The sequence below is a fragment of the Jaculus jaculus genome, chromosome 19 (assembly GCF_020740685.1).
Source record: "Jaculus jaculus isolate mJacJac1 chromosome 19, mJacJac1.mat.Y.cur, whole genome shotgun sequence".
In the NCBI taxonomy this organism is placed as follows: Eukaryota; Metazoa; Chordata; class Mammalia; order Rodentia; family Dipodidae; genus Jaculus; species Jaculus jaculus.
Genome location: NC_059120.1, coordinates 44811316 through 44828106, shown reverse-complemented (window position 1 = coordinate 44828106; position 16791 = coordinate 44811316). Strand labels below are relative to the sequence as shown.

At 43.4% G+C, this 16791-nt stretch overlaps 1 protein-coding gene across 1 annotated transcript; it reads left to right on the top strand.

Annotated features, from left to right (window-relative positions):
* The first annotated feature begins 4034 nt into the window (after nucleotides 1-4034).
* Nucleotides 4035-16076, top strand: Prpf38b (pre-mRNA processing factor 38B). Its single transcript, XM_004659056.2, has 6 exons — nucleotides 4035-4620; nucleotides 7820-7888; nucleotides 8612-8763; nucleotides 8844-8904; nucleotides 12801-13024; nucleotides 14086-16076. The coding sequence occupies exons 1-6, from the start codon at nucleotides 4336-4338 to the stop codon at nucleotides 14939-14941; spliced, it is 1647 nt and encodes a 548-aa protein (XP_004659113.2). The 5' UTR covers nucleotides 4035-4335; the 3' UTR covers nucleotides 14942-16076.
* The last annotated feature ends 715 nt before the right edge of the window (nucleotides 16077-16791 follow it).

Here is a 16791-nt window from a genome sequence, read left to right as displayed (position 1 = left end):
GTTTATGAACTGCAATGTTTTTAATGTACATATATATCGCTCTGCTCTTATAGTAACTGGTAGGACACACTGCCAAACATCTATAATCCTGGCACATGGGATGCGGAGGCAGGAAGATGGAGAATTCAAGGTCACTGGCTACAAAGCAAGTTTGGGCTCATGAGACCCTATCTCAAAAGACAAAGCAAGAGGGGGCTGGGAAGATGGCTCGGTAGCTAAGAGCACTTGCTGTGCAAGCATGAGGATCGGAGACTATCTAAATTCAATTCCCTAGCATGCGTATCAACAGCTAGGCATGGCCCCACATGTCTGCAACCCCAGTTCTGAAGTGGGTTATATATATGGCAAAAATAGGAGCTCTGGGTTGAGCAAGAGGCTACATCTTGAGGAACCGGCAGATGAGCAAAAAGAGGAAGACATCCAGCGACCTCCTCTCCTCTGGCTTCGGCTCACATGTGTGCAGGGTGCACTGCACACACACATGCATGGCCCCTCCAGAAGCAAAATAAAACAAGATATATTACTTACGGAAAACAATGACTGAGTATTTCTCTACTGTCATTCCTCAGTATGCATCAGATTAGTATAATTAGAATGTTGGATCTTCGAAATCACTTTTTGAGCAGGGTGGAGTGGCACATGCCTTTAATCCCAGCACTCAGGAAACAGAGGTAGGAGGATCAAGGTGAGTTCAAGGCCACCCTGAGACCACAGAGTGAATTCCAGGTCAGCCTGGGCTAGAGTGAGACCCTACCTCAAAAAACAACAAAACAAACCAAAAACATGAAAGTGACATAAAAATAAAGAGGACTTAGAATGAAACAAAGGTCATTAGAGTGCTAAAGAGATGGCTTCGTGGTTAAGAGTGCCTGTGAAGCCGAAGGACCCAGAGTCAATTCCCCAGGGTCCACGTAAGCCAAACGCACAAGGTGGTGTGTGCATCTGAACTTTGTTTGCAGAGGCTAGAGGCCCTCGCGCGCCCATTCTCTCTCTCTCAAATAACTGAATAAAAAACTTTGTTAAAAGCTGACTAGATTTTTAGCAAGTAGGATATCACTGGGTGAGCAGATAGCAGGGGTGGTCGGGCACCTCCCAGCAGTCAGGAGCAGAGGCGCACTTCTGCAGTTATTCTGACCACCTTTGGTGAAGAATGGACTGGCTCCCAGAAAACATCAGTAAAGTCAACATCTTAGATTTTTTTTTTTAATTTTTATTTATTTATTTATTTGAGAGTGACAGACACAGAGAGAAGGACAGATAGAGGGGGAGAGAGAGAATGGGCGCGCCAGGGCTTCCAGCCTCTGCAAACGAACTCCAGACGCGTGCGCCCCCTTGTGCATCTGGCTAACGTGGGACCTGGGGAACTGAGCCTCGAACCGGGGTCCTTAGGCTTCACAGGCAAGCGTTTAAGCACTAAGCCATCTCTCCAGCCCAACATCTTAGATTTTTGAGAGCATGGATGTAATTATGCGTATAAACTACTTTTTTGTTTCCAGTACTAGGACAGAACCCTTGCTTGTTAGACACTCTACCACTTAGTGGCCAGCCACTAATTTTGTGTACATGTCTGTGTTGGGATTAAACCCAGGACCTTGCACATGTTGAACAATACATTCTGCCATTGAACTACATCATCAACTTGTCTTTTTATTTTTACTTTTTAAAATTAATTAATTAATTATTTTTTTGGTTTTTCGAGGTAGAGTCTCACTCTAGCTCAGAACTGACCTGGAATTCACTATGTAGTCTCAGTTCGAGCGTGGTGATCCTCCTACCTCTGCCTCCCGAGTGCTGGGATTAAAAGTGTGTGCTACCACACCGGCTTTTTTTTTTTTTTTTTTGAGGTAGGGTTTCTCTCTAGTCCAGGCTGACTGACCTGGAATTTACTCTGTAGTCCCAGGGTGGCCTTGAACAAACAACAATTTCTCTCTGCTTCCCTAGTGCTGGGATTACGTTATCACACCTGGCTTTTACTTTTTTTTAAAAAAAGTATTTTTTATTGACAAATTCTATACTTATAGACAACAAACCATGGTATTTCCCTCCCCTCCCCCTGCTTTTATTTTTGAGACAAATTTCATTATATAGTCAAGGCTGGCCTGGAACTCATGATCCTGCAGAGTGCTAGGATTAATGGGCCCTGCCACCAAAACCAATCCTAGCCTAATTAAAAACAAAGCTGGTTGGCTAGGTGGATCGCAGTGAGTTTGAGGCCACCCTGAGACTACACAGTGAATTCAGGTCAGCCTGGGCTAGAGTGAGACCCTACCTCAAAAAACCCCAAAACAAGAAAACAACAAAAAACAAACAAAAAAACCCAAAATGTGGAGTAACCTTGGTTTAAGTGTCACTAAGTTCCTAGTATTTCATTTTGTCATTAAAAGCATTTCATAACCATTATTCACTCTAAGCATTATGTCCTAGCTCTTGCCAACTAACTGCTTTCCTTCTAATAACCTTGATCTCCCCTGTTCCTGCGCCCTCTGTAGTCGGCCCTTAAACCCCAACATTTGCCTGTTATTGGTAGCTTTTGAGAGCTCGAAGTTAAATCCTAATTCATTTTACACTTTTCTCCAACTCTTTCACTATCCCCACTCTTTCTCATAGCCGAACACAATGCATAGAAGGGAAATCTCTGTCCAGGGCTGTAGTTCATGCCTGTAATCCCAATACTCCACAGACTGCTGCAAATGTGAGGCCAGCCTAGCCTACATAGTGAGTTCCAGGTACTGACGTGAGTTAGTGTCACACTGTGTCTCAATAACAATAAAGATATAGGGCTGGAGAAATGGCTCAGAGGTCAAAGGCACTTGTTTGCAATACTGGCTCTGGTTCGATTCCCCAGCAAGCATGAAAGCTTTGGCGGTACATCCTTCTGGAAGTTCATTTGCAGTAGTTGCAGGCCTGGTACGACCATATTCACGTTTGTCTCAAAGAAATAAATTTTCATTAAAAAAAAAAAAAAACTCTTCTCTGGGCTGGAGAGATGGCTTAGCGATTAAGCTCTTGCCTGTGAAGCCTAAGGACCCGGGTTCGAGGCTCGATTCCCCAGGACCCACATTAGCGCAAGGGGATGAAGTTCATTTGCAGTGGCTGGAGGCTCTGGTGTGCTCATCCTCTCTCCCTGCCTCTTGTTCTCTCTGTCGTTCTCAAATAAATAAATAAAAATAAAAAATTAAATACTGAGATTATAAAAAAAAACTCTCTCTTTTTATGTGTATATGCATGTGTGTTATGTTGATGGTCACCAGTGTGGATGTCAGACGTTGCTGAAGAAAAGCTAACTCGGGAGGGCAGGCTCAGAAGCAAGCACCATTTCCCCAGGCATATGCTATAAACACAGTAAAATGTTATTTATTCCAGTCTTAGAAATGAATAAATTAGAGATGTTTGGGGCTTCGGGTTGGGCATTTACATTCCAAAAAAAGGCCAGAAAAAAAATTTTTTTTCCCCAGGCAGGGTTTCACTCTAGCCTCTAGGCTGACCTGGAATTCACTCTGTCGTCTCAGGGTGGCCTCCTACTTCTGCCTCCTGAGTGCTGGGACTGGAGGCGAGGGCCACCACACCTGGCTCGCAAAAATTTTTTGAAACGAATTCCAGACGCGTGCACCCCCTTGTGCATCCGCCTAACGTGGGTGCTGAGGAATCGAACACACGGTCCTTTGGCTTTGCAGGCAAATGCCTTAACCGCTAAGCCACCCGTCCTAGGGCATTCTCATTGGAATCCTCACATGGAGGAATTCCCGGCCATGAGAACCCTTCCTGCCTTGATCTCAACACGCGAAATCCGGCCAGCACTCTAAAACGCACACTGACTGACCGATCCTAAACCGCCTTGCCCACGGCCACGTTCCCGGGACATGCGCCGTACAGGTACTCGCAGGCCGCCTCCACCGCCGCTCCGGCACACCGAGATCTCGCGCAACCAGGAAGCGGAAGCGCCCGCCCACCAGGGCGTCTCTGATTGGCCGACGGCGCCGCTTGGAACCCTGGAACGTTCGACGTCACATCCGCCAGGCCCGCCATCTTGTTCCCAGGGGCAGTTGGCGGAAGAGATCGCGCTCGTTTGGCCGCCGGGCTCAGTGTTCTCGTTTTACCTGCGTTTGGGCGTCTGCTCCGCGGGGCGGGCTGGGGGTGTCCCCGTCTTCTACTTTGTGGTGGTTGTTGTTGGGCGTCCCCAGTGGCTCTCGGTCGCCTGGCTGGGGCGCAGCGCGGAGGCCCCCTCCCACTGCCCCGACCGCGTTCCATGGAGTAGGTCCGGGACCGTTGTGCCGAAGAGCGAGATCCAGCTTGGCCCCCTCCCTCCTCCCTCTCCCTCCTCGTCTCCGCCGCGACATGGCTAACAACAGCCCCGCGCTGACGGGCAACTCGCAGCCGCAGCACCCGGCGGCCGTGGCCCAGCAGCAGCAGCAGCAGTGCGGCGGCGGCAGAGGCGGCGGCGGCGCCACCAAGCCGGCGGTGTCGGGCAAGCAGGGCAATGTGTTGCCGCTGTGGGGCAACGAGAAGACCATGAACCTCAACCCCATGATCCTCACCAACATCCTGTCGTCTCCGTACTTCAAAGTCCAGCTCTACGAGCTCAAGACCTACCACGAGGTGGTGGACGAGATCTACTTTAAGGTACGCGACCTCGAGGCCTTGCTTTTGGGGGTTGGGGGCGGGAAAGGAAGAAGTTGATTTGCAAGCTGGGAATGGAGGAACTCGGTGGAAGGAAGCCGACCCCCCACCCCCCAGGCTTGAGGACTGCTGGGTGTAGGGGGAGGGGTGGCTGGAGGCAGGAGAGTTGCGGCCTAGAGCCGATCCGGGCTGGGGCCGCCCCCTCTCTCTCTTTTTAGTCCTTTTGCAGATTTTTTTTTTTTTAAAGCCTGGAGAGCCCGCCATTATCGATCTTTCTCCCTTCCCCCCAAACCTCATACCGTCTCCCTAGAGGGGTGTTGTTGGGCAGGAAGGAGAAAGGAGAGGAGGAAAAGGGTAGACCAGAAGGCTCCCCAAGTTCAGTTTTTAAATGGTTCTTTTCGACTTGGGTCTACGAAGTGCCAACTTGGTGCTTTTCGTGCCCACTCCCCGCCAGGGTGTGTAATGACTTCAGTGTTGGTACTATCCAATGCAGACAGAGAGAAGTGGTGGTCAGTGCGGGGTGGGGTGAGAGGGTTGAGGGTGGAGAGCGAGGCGCCAGGGCAGGAGCTGGACAGAAGGCCTGGAATTTTTCCCAGCAGGAAGTCAGGAGTACGAGAGGTGTCAGCCACCTGTGCATTGGGCATAATTAGAATGATCTGGGCCCTGGGCTTCTGCGGCAGGGTCGGTGCTGGCTTGGCTGTGCTGGGGAGCTCACCTGGCGCCTCCTCACTGCACTCTTGTCTCAGTTCTTGTTTCGTTAGCAGGATTGACTCAGTCTTGCAGCGAGGCTCGGAGCAGCCCAGGGTCGCAGGTAGAGGTATGCATTATTAATCATGCTCAATCGCCATAAATGCATTTCCCTGGTTTAATGAACGGCTAAGTGGACTTTCGTTTTTTTGGGGGCCATTGGTTTTGGTCTTCACTAACTAGATAGGCTTTCTCCACTTCCAAAAATGTCTTCCAGGCCTCCAAATTTATATTATTTAATTTATATTTAAAAGAATTTTAATAGTCTTAACAGTTTGAACAACTTAGAGCAGCTAATATACACTTGTCTCGAGACTTAGTTGAGGCAGACCATCAATTTTCTGTCATCTGAACATATGTGGAGATGTTAACAAAGGACATCCTTATTTGTTTTACCTACCTTTCCCCCCCAGTGTTTAGGTTATTGAAAGGCTTTGAGATATTACTTGCTTTTTAGAGAAAAATGGTCTTGAGGAATGCAGTCTAACTTTGGGAATATAAAATACAAAATTTTGGTATCCTTTTACAAGAGCCTGTAGGTCTGCAACACTTGAAATTTTTTTTAAAATAAGCTTTTAAAAGGTAAGGCCTTTTTCAACATGGGGGCAGTATGGTGAATAATAACCCTTACACTTGTTTATACAGTAAACTTCGAATTGTTGGAAATTTGGGTACTTACTCCTTTTTGTGACAGGTTCTGGTTTTAAAAAAATACAGGAAAAACTAATTTCAAATATTTTTTCCTTGAGATGACTTACTCTACCAGAAATTAGGTCTAAATACAGTTTTAAAACCAAAAACTTGGGTTTGTTATTAAGATTTTTGGGTCAAGTAATCATTGAGATACATGGGCTTCTAATTTGTGCTTTGTATTGCCCCCACTCGTTACTTGGGATTTAAGGAACTGAAGGCTTAGTGCTGGGAATGAGTGCTTATATGCCTAGCTAGGTTCAGTCCCCAGCACTGGGGACAGTGGGTACACAGGAGTCTGTGGAAGGAGAATTGGGAAGCACTGGAGAAGCTGAGCAAAATGGGATGCTTCAGTTTAGATGCTGCTCCCTCTGAGAGCCCCTGATGGGACAAAATGTTCCCGAGTGTGGTAGAAGTGGGCATTCAGGTAGAGGAGTTAACTGTTTGCTGTTTTTTTGGAGAAGCTATTTTTGTAGGGTGCTCCCTAAATTCTGGATCATCTCTGATTATACTCAATGATTGTTAGTGATTATTCACACTTAGTCTTTGATACAGTTTATATTGTGTGGGGGGGGGGATTCAATGGTTTTGCATGGTTATACTGAAAATGAATTACAAAAATGATATCCATAAATGTGCCCATAGTAATTCCAGTCTTTAATCAGGAATGAACCTGATCCAGATTAAAAAAATATATAGAAATAAGAACTTACTTAAATTTTGAGTCAAAACTGACCTTACTAATTTAGCAAACTTTTTTCTCCCCCCTCCTTAGCCCCAGGGGTCTATCCAAACCCTAGAGCCTGCTGAGCAAGCACCCTGCCCCTTGGCTGTATCAGCGGCCCTGGGAAACTTCACATTCTTTTCCTCTTTTTTTTTTTTTTTTTTTTTTGAGGTAGGGTCCCACTCTAGTCCAGGCTGACCTGGAATTCACTACAAAGTCTCAGGGTGCCTTGTTTTTAAATATGGGCTAAAAGTCACCATAAAACTGTTCTATTTGGGGGTATTTAGTTCTTTAAGGTAGTACTCTTTCTTATCATAAATATTTTTTCCTGTAAGTTGAAAACTGAATTTTTTTAATTTATTTTTTATTTGAGACAAGGGGGGGGGAGAGAATGGGTGCTCCAGGGCCTCTAGCCACTCCAAACAAACTCCAGACGCATGCACTACCTTGTGCATCTGGCTTATGTGGGACCTGTAGAATTGAACCTGGATCCTTAGGCTTCACAGGCAAGCACCTTAACCTCTAAGCCATCTCTCCAGCCCGAAGACTGAATTTTAAGATTTTTTTAAGCAACTCTGGTATGTAAAAATTGAAGTAGTGTTTTTTTGCAAGTGTATTAAAATGTAGAAATCTTCTGACTCCTGCCTATGTAGGTAATTTAATGAGATGGGTGCCTTGTAAGATTATTAGGTTTTGTTCAGTGCTAGTAGTTTTATTGGTATTTAAATGTCTTAGCAGGATTTTCAAAAGTGACTAACTACTGTGAGTAAACAGTGCTATTTTCCATCTGCATGCCCTTAATCCCAGCAGAGGTAGGAGGATCACCATTCAAAGTTCAAGGCCACCCTGAGACTAATTCCAAGTCAGCTTGGGCTAGAGCGAGACCCTACCTCAAAAATGAAAAAAAAAATTAATACTATATATACAGTACCATCATACTTTTTGAAGAGTTGCTCTATTATTGACATGGGCTTACTTTAATCAGATTTAAAATTTTTTCAAAGTATGAATGTTTGTTGTTTTCCTCTTCTCTATTTTCAGGTCACACATGTTGAGCCTTGGGAAAAAGGAAGCCGGAAAACCGCCGGCCAGACGGGGATGTGCGGAGGGGTAAGTAGAAGTACGTGCGTTTTTTCAGTTTTTCTGTCTGCTAACATAGTTGATTGGAGAGCTAGAGGATGGCCATTAGGTAGGCATACATTCAGGGTTGTCTGGCCTTAGATTGGTGTTGCCAATTCAGATGAGGTATATAGCCTTAGACTGTCCTTATTTGCATATTCAAAGGACAATTCACTGGCATATTTTTTTATTTTTCTTTTTGGTTTTTCAAGGTAAGATCTCACTCTAGCCCAGGCTGACCTGGAATTCGCTATGTAATCTTAGAGTGGCCTCAAACTCGCAGTGACTCTCCTACCTCTGCCTCCTGAGTGCTGGGATTAAAGGTGTGCATCACAATGCCCAGTTTACTGGCAGATTTTTCTGAAAATGCAAATTCACTTTTCCTGTGAATAGGATTAGGCAAGGTTGTAACTTTGTTTGAGAGAAGCAGATAGAGAGAGAGAGAATGCACACCAGGGCCTTCAGCCACTGCAGACGAACTCCAGACACATATGCCACCTTGTGTATCTGGCTTACGTTGGTCCTGGGGAATTGATCTGGGTCTTTTGGCTTTGCAGTCAGATGCCTTTAACCACTAAGCCATCTCCAGCTCAAGGTGGTTTTTAAAACTGTATTCTCAGTTCTAGATAATGGCTTGCTATTAATACCTAACAGGACGGATCAGTGGATGTTAATATCTGTTAATTCTACTTTTATTACCTGTTTCCTCTAAAGGTTCGAGGTGTTGGAACAGGAGGAATTGTTTCTACAGCTTTTTGCCTGTTATACAAATTATTTACCCTGAAGTTAACTCGAAAGCAAGTGATGGGTCTCATAACACACACAGACTCAACGTATATCAGAGCCCTTGGATTTATGTATATAAGGTGCGCATGCATTCATCTTCATTTTAATAAACATTGCATTTTAATTCACATGAGCATAATACATTTTTTCCTAATCCTAGGTATACACAGCCCCCTACAGATCTATGGGACTGGTTTGAATCCTTCCTTGATGACGAAGAGGTATGTCTGCAAGGGTAATAACTAGTTTTCTTCTGATTACTCAGTACTTTAAATATTTTTGTTTACTGGATGTTTAATGTCTTACAGAAGTTTTTGTAAGTTTATTGTAGTCATACTTTGGAATTTATGTCCTTTGACTAAAATTTGATAGCTTTTATATCTTGGGCTAAATTTTTAAACATTAAAATGTGTTTTTAATAATCTGAATATTTTTCCCTTCCAAATTATGCTCTGTGTATTGTTAATCCTAAATTCTATGGTTGTTAGTGACTTTAGCAGGCTATATTAGGACTGAGGTGATAAGAGACACATCCACAAAAGGCCAATTGTAGCTCCCCCAATCCCAACATTGAATTCTTCCTTCATTCACTGTTTCTGGACATCAGTGGGCTTTTTTGTTTGTTTGTTCATTTGTTTTGGTTTGTCGAGATAGGGTCTCACTCTAGCCCAGGCTGACCTAGAATTCACTATGGAGTCTCATGGTGGCCTCAAACTCACTGGGATCCTCCTGCCTCTGTCTCCCAAGTGTTGGGATTAAAGGCATGCGCCACCATGCCTGTCTTGAACATCAGTATTTGTACTTGCTAAATGTGCAAAAGTAAAAAGTTACGTGTGGCTTAAAAAGCCTGAGGGTTTAGACAGCTTGTCCAAAATGGTAAAATACATCATTTTAAACCCTTTAGAGGTCTCACTGTTTACTCAGTCTGGTCTGAAGCCTGCAGTCTGCCTGGATCTCCTCGGCTGAGATTATTAGATAGGCATTTGTCACCATACTTGGCTAATTCTGGTTTTCTGCTTCACTTTCCATCCTTATTTATAGTTTTTTATTTATTGTTTTTTCAAGATAGAGTCTCATTCAAGCCTAGGCTGAACTAGAGTTCACTATGTAGTGTCAGGCTGGCCTCAGACTCACAGTGATCCTCCTGTCTCTGCCTCCTAAGTGCTAGGGTTAAAGGTGTGCACCACCATGCCTGGCTTATTATTCATTTATTTGAGAGAGTGAAAGAAGCAGAGTGAGAGACAGAGAGAATGGGAGTGCCAGGGCCTCCAGCCACTGCAAATGAACTCCAGGTGCATGTGCTGCCTTGCGCATCTGTCTTATGTGGGTCCTGGGGAATTGAACCGGAGTCCTTTGGCTTGGCAGGCAAGCACCTTAACTGCTAAACCATCTCTCCAGCCCCCCTGCCACACATTTTTAAAAATCCAGGCATGGTGGTGCACACCTTAATCCCAGCACTTGGGAGGCAGAGGTAGAAGGATCACTGTGAGTTCAAAGCCACCCAGAGACTGCATAGTCAATTCCAGGTCAGCCTGGGCCGCAGAGTGAGACCCTACCTTGAAAATAAAATAAAGAAAGTAAGAAAGGAAGGGAAAAAAAATAACCCCAGGCCTGGCTTAAAGCTCCTTGGTAAAGCACTTGAACCCTGGGCCTTGCTTCCCAGTACTGCCAAATAATAAAAAACCAATTTTTTTTACTCAAATTAGTAATAGATTTTGAAAGGTTCTAAAACTTACTTGTAATCCCCAGCCCATGCTGAGAAAAGTTATCTCAGCAAACTTCAGAGTTAGAACTACATTGATTTACTTACATATGGAAGATCCAGGATATCAGATGTACTCAGTTTTCTCATATGTCTACTTCTACCATAAAGCAGACTTCACTACTTCAGAGCGTAGATAAAATTTTAAGAGGTGTGCTTTTGTTTTTCTTTGTATTTTTTTAAACTTTTAAAGTTAACAGCTTTATAATTATAGACACTGCACCATGATAATCCCCTCCCCTCCCCCACTTTCCCTTCGTAAATCCACTCTCCGTTACGTCCCTTACCCTCTTAATTGGTCTCTTATTTTGATGTCATCATCTTTTCCTCCTGTTATGAAGGTCTTTTGTAGATACTACCAGGCATTGCGAGGACATGGATATCCAGACCAGTTTGTGTCTGGAAAAGTGAGTGCATTGTAAGGAGTCCTACCCGACTTTGGCTCATACATTCTTTCTGCCACCTCTTCTCCAGTGGACCCTGAGTTGTGGAGGGTGTGATAGGGATGTTTCGGCGCTGAGCACTCCTGTCACTTCTCAGCAGCTTGGTGCCTTCTGAGTTATTCCAGAGGTCACTGCCACCTGAAAAGACAAGCTTATCTAACTAAAACTGAGAGTAGCATTAATATGAGAGTATGAATGTTAGGAGAAATGCTTACTGGGCAGTTTGATGAGCATAATATATACACTTAGCTAGATGCCATCAGGCATTACACCCTTAGGGTTTATGCCCTACCTCCATCATAAGGTTTTAGTACTAGGCATGTATTCCCTCCTTCCTGTGGAACAGGCCTCCAGTCCAATCAGTGAGTGGTTGGTTTCCCTCATAAGAGACATGCTGCTATTATACCCATTGCCTCATTTGTCCTGGTTAAAGGATGTACTTATTAGAAATCTCATTTTTAATATAATAAAAAAATTTCATTTGATAATAACAAAAGCATGCCTAAAAATTTTTACTCATATTGACATCTTTTTTTTTTTTTCTTTTTTTCTTTTTTTGAGGTAGGGTTTCACTCTAGCCCAGGCTGACCTGGAATTCACTGTGTAGTGTATTCTCGGGATGGCCTCGAACTCATGGCAGTCCTCCTACCTCTGCCTCACAAGTGCTAGGATTAAAAGCGTGAGCCACCTCGCCCGGCTCACTTTCTCTCTCTCTCTCTCTCTCTCTTTTTTTTTTTTTTTGTTTGTTTGTTTGGAGATAGGGTTTTCTATAGATAGAGCCCAGGCTGGCCTCAAATTGTGGCTGAAGATGCCTGGAACTCCCAGTCCTCCCACTTTGACATAAGTACTGGATGACAAACATGCACCATCATGCCCAACAAATTTCTCTCTCTCTCTCTTTGCCTATTTGTTTTTGAGGAGCCAAAGGGTGTTATAAATGAAAATCCTGGCCAATTAAACTTTTTTGCTATTTGAAAAAGCATGCCCCTGTTTGTAACTGTTGTATTGGGTTTGTTTCTGATTGTTTCCAGTTAATCTTGCGTTTTGTTATTTACAACCTGAGGTCCTCTATTTAAGCTAACTTATGTTTTCTTCTTTAGATATCTGCAGCGATTATATTTGGAAATACTGTATATCTGAACACTTAAATGTGTGTGAGTGCAAGCAGTTTTACCTTTAGCTCTTGTTTTCCTGTTTAGATAACAAATCTCACTTTCCTTGTGTGCTTGCACTATAGGTTTGGGACTGACAATAGCTGACTAACATGTCCTGAGCTGTGAGAGGGCATAGCAAGAAGGCCTTCATGCGGTAATGACCCTTTTCAGAGACAATGGTCATCATGGATTATGCGTTTCCAATTATTTGTTCATTTATTTATTTTGTACATGACTAAATTAGAAACCTCACTGCTTCATGGCAGTTGGTTTGCTATTGCTTCCAGTTTTAGTAGGGCCTCATTTGATAAGCACAGCCGCTGAAAGATAAGCTTAGACAGATATTACCCAAAGCAGTACGTATTCAGCTAGGTCTGATGTGTGCCAGTGTGCCCACAGAAATACATAGTAGGTATGTGGAATGTAAATTTTAAGTCAGTTGTTGCACATAGTTTAGTAATGTAAGAGGCTTTTTCCTGTTCTTGTTAACCAAGTGAGATCAAGTTCCCTTTATGCCCATGAGGCTACGGGTTTGTTCTCACCTGCATGAATACAGTAAGCCCAAATATTTCTCTTTCATTCATTACCAGATTAGGATACAAAAATTGAGGGTCTTTTCTGTTAGACTTTTTTATACTTGAGATTCCAAAGATGGTGTGTGTATAATACACACACACACACATTATATATATACTTTAGTGTTCATGTGTAATTGAACTTCTTCTTTTAACCCTTAGGGTATCTTTTGTGTTTCATAGGACCTAGATGTGAAGGCTGGTGGAGGCTGTGTAATGACCATTGGAGAAATGCTTCGTTCTTTCCTTACAAAACTGGAGTGGTTTTCTACCTTGTTTCCAAGAATTCCAGTTCCAGTGCAGAAGAATATTGATCAGCAAATTAAAACTCGACCTAGGAAAATCAAGAAAGATGGAAAGGAAGGCGCTGAGGAAATAGACCGACATGTTGAGCGTAGACGTTCAAGGTAATGTAACAATCCCTTTTTCTGCAGCACTCTTAAGTGGAGCGATGGTTTGTGAAAATTAGAAAGGGGTAGATAAGAAAATGGGCACCCCAGGGTTTCCAGCCTCTGCACACAAGCTCCACACATGTGCACCACCTTGTGCATCTGACTACTGGGGTACTGGGGACTCAAACCTAGGCCCTTTGGCTTTGTTGGCGAGCACCTTAACCACTAAGCCATTTCTCCAGCCCAGGAGAGTCTTTATATTGCTTACTTTATTCCCCTCCCCCATCTTATAAGTCATTTTTGGTGTGCGTCATTGAACCCAGGGTCTTTTGTACACTAGGCAAGCATTCTTTCTCTGAGCTGTCTTTGACCCACACCCCACGTAGGCTTAATTAGACTTTCATGTGTATATAAGCTGGCTGAAAATTTGTATTGTGTTCGGTTGGTGGTGGTTTTGGTTTTATACAATGCTAAGGACCCAGTGGCCTGCATGCTAGCAAGTGCTCCAGTGCTGAGCAGTGTCTTGGTCCCTTATAAGTGTGTGTGTGGATGCACATGTGTGTATAGGTAAGAGGTTGAGGTCAGGTGTCTTCCTTGAATGTTCTCTGCTTTATTTACTGAGGCAAAGTGTCATTTGATCCCAGAGCTCGCTGATAAGTTAGTCTACTATCGAGCTGAAACAGGTGCCCTATTTATTTTTATTTGAGAGGAGGTGAAGGGAGTTCATGGGCCTAGCCACTGCAGACTGACTCCAGACACAGGCACCACCTGTGCACCTGGCTTATGTGGGTTCTGGGGACCCGAACCTGGGTCCTTAGGCTTCATAGGCAAGTGCCTTAAGTGCTAAGCCATCTCTCAGCCCAGGTGGGTTGTTTTTTTTTTTTTTTTTTTTTTTTTTGGATTTTCGAGGTAGTGTCTCTCAGGTCCAGGCTGAGCAGGAATTAACTATGTAGTCTTAGGGTGGCCTCCAACTCATGGAGATCCACCTACCTCTGCCTCCCCAGTGCTGGGATTAAAGGTGTGCACCACCCTGCCCAGCAATTTTTTTTAAAATTTATATATCTTTTCCTCCTTAGATCTCCAAGGAGATCATTGAGTCCACGGAGGTCCCCAAGAAGATCAAGAAGTAGAAGTCATCATCGGGAGAGCCATGGATCTTCTAGTTTTGACAGAGAATTAGAACGAGAGAAAGAACGCCAGCGACTAGAGCGTGAAGCCAAAGAACGAGAAAAAGAAAGGCGACGATCCCGAAGTGTTGATCGAGGGCTAGATCGCAGGCACAGCAGGAGTAGGGAAAGACACAGAAGCCGCAGTCGGAGTCGTGATAGGAAAGGGGATAGAAGAGACAGAGATCGGGAAAGAGAGAAAGAAAATGACAGAGGTAGAAGACGTGATCGAGACTATGATAAGGAAAGAGGGGATGACCGAGAAAAGGAGAGGGACCGGTCAAGAGACAGGTCCAAGGAACAGAGAAGCAGGAGTGAGGTAGAAGAGAAGAAACACAAAGAAGACAAAGAGGATAGACGGCATCGAGATGACAAGAAAGAGTCCAAGAAGGAGAAAAGGCGCAGTAGAAGTAGAAGTAGGAGCCGAGAAAGGAGACGCAGGAGCAGGAGCAGAAGTAGAAATGCAGGGAAGCGAAGTAGAAGCAGGAGCAAAGACAAGTCCAGTAAACACAAAAATGAAAGTAAAGAAAAACCAAATAAAAGAAGTAGAAGTGGCAGTCAAGGAAGAACTGGCAGTGTTGAAAAATCAAAAAAACAGAGCCCCAGCAAAGAGAAATCTAGAAAGCGTAGCAGGAGCAAAGACCGTTCTCACAAACGAGATCGTGGTGATAGTAAGGACCAGTCAGACAGACAAGATCATCGGAGGAGCCAAAGCATAGAAAGAGAGAGCCAAGAAAAACATAAAAACAAAGATGAGACTGTGTGAAACATTTGTAAAATTGGATCACATTGAATCCTATTAAATGTTGATTAAATCTGCTTCCCCCCCCCCCCAAGTTGAGATCGTGCAGTAGTTCCACACTCTTCAAGCTCTATGTAGGCTGCGTTTTCATTTTGTGTAGGGAAGTGCCTTTGTAATCCCATTTATTGCATTGATGTTTTCACCCAATGAGTTGGTCCATGATGCACAGATTGTTCTTGCATTTTTATTGTTTGTTTTTAAAATGTACAGTCTGTACATATGTCCTGAAAATGTTCTACTTCCTTTGGCATGGTAGCCATGTTGGTTAAATTTGTATAAGGCAATAAACTGCCAGTAATTCTATTTTTGTTTTGTAGGTGTGGGATTATGGTTGTGTACTGAAGTAAGCATGGCTGTACTTTTCGTAATAGAATGCTAAAGACTTTCGGAATGGATCTTGGATGTCCTATAGGAGAATTACGTGCTTTCAATGTACATGAAGGCAAGAGTTGTAGGATTAACATTCTTGTCCACTGTATATTGCCTTGGAAGGCTGTTGTTAATATGTTACACTTAACATTCTCCACAGTTAACTTTTAGAGAGAATTTATAAGAGATTTAAATTAGGCTGTTTTGATCAAAAGTCCTTTTAGCATTCTACCTCAAAGGGACACTTGTTTAGTATGCCTAAAATTTATCCACTTAGTTTTGTTTTTTATTTGAAAAAAATACATGACATGTAATCTTTTTTTCCCTTGAATTCTTTCTCAGATTTTTAAAGAACTATATTAAAGAGGAAATGTCTAAAGCCTAGCATTCTTGCAGCACCCCTATGCTAATGTGGAATTGGGGAGGGGGTGGGGCAGATGAGTAGAAAAGCATATTCAAGCCTCAGGCTTCCAAAGCATTTTTATAAGTGGAATATACTTAAATTATGAAACAGCTTGATATAGTATCCTTTTTTTAAGATTCAAAACTTTTTTATTGACAATGAAGATTGCTGTTTGAGTTTTTAATCTATGACAAGTATTAAAAGTAATGCTGTGCTGCATTATTTAAGACTATCAGCAAATTATTTGATAGATTGTTCTTAATGACTTGTATTCTGATTACAGAGAACCATCATGAGTGTGGAATAAATACTGGATTAAATCCTTTATCCTGGGTGTTGGCTTTTCCCCCATTTGTTAATACTTTTAAAGTTATTTTTATTGTAGAAACAAAATGCCAGAAGGGTTCACTTTGTGTAGAAGACAGTGAATTTAAACCTGTAGACCGGAATCAGATGTGTACGGGTCTGATTCTTAGTGGAACTCTCTACAGTACCTTCCTTCCGTCAGTGATTGACTGCTTCCCCATCTGGTGCTTGTTGACATCATCTCAAACTAAAGTGTCATTTAAACTTGAAAAATTTTGTAAGACAATCTACTCAGGTATGGTTAGGCTTCATCAGTACCAGGATCCAAAGTGAGTGTAGCGATCTTCCTGTGCGCCAGGAAAGGCCTACTGCTGACGTCCCATCTGATGGGTGCTCAAGCCTTCCCACAGAAGCACTCAGTGAACTGTCTGCCATTGGGCAACATTAGGCTAATTCTAAAGGAAGAATTCTGCTTGTTATGCTTCTGGCCTGGTGGCGCACACCTTTAATCCCAGCACTCAGGAGGCAGAGGTAGGAGGGTCATGGTGAGTTCAAGGCCATTCTGAGACTACATTGTGAATTCTGGGTCAGCCTAAGCTAGAGTGAGACCCTAGCTCGAAAAACAAAAATCTTGTGAAAACAGCTAAAAATTAGTGGTTTCCATGTGTTTTTTTGTTTGTTTTTTTTTTTTTTTAAGTTATTTATTTGAGAGCAACAGATGCAGAGAGAAAGACAG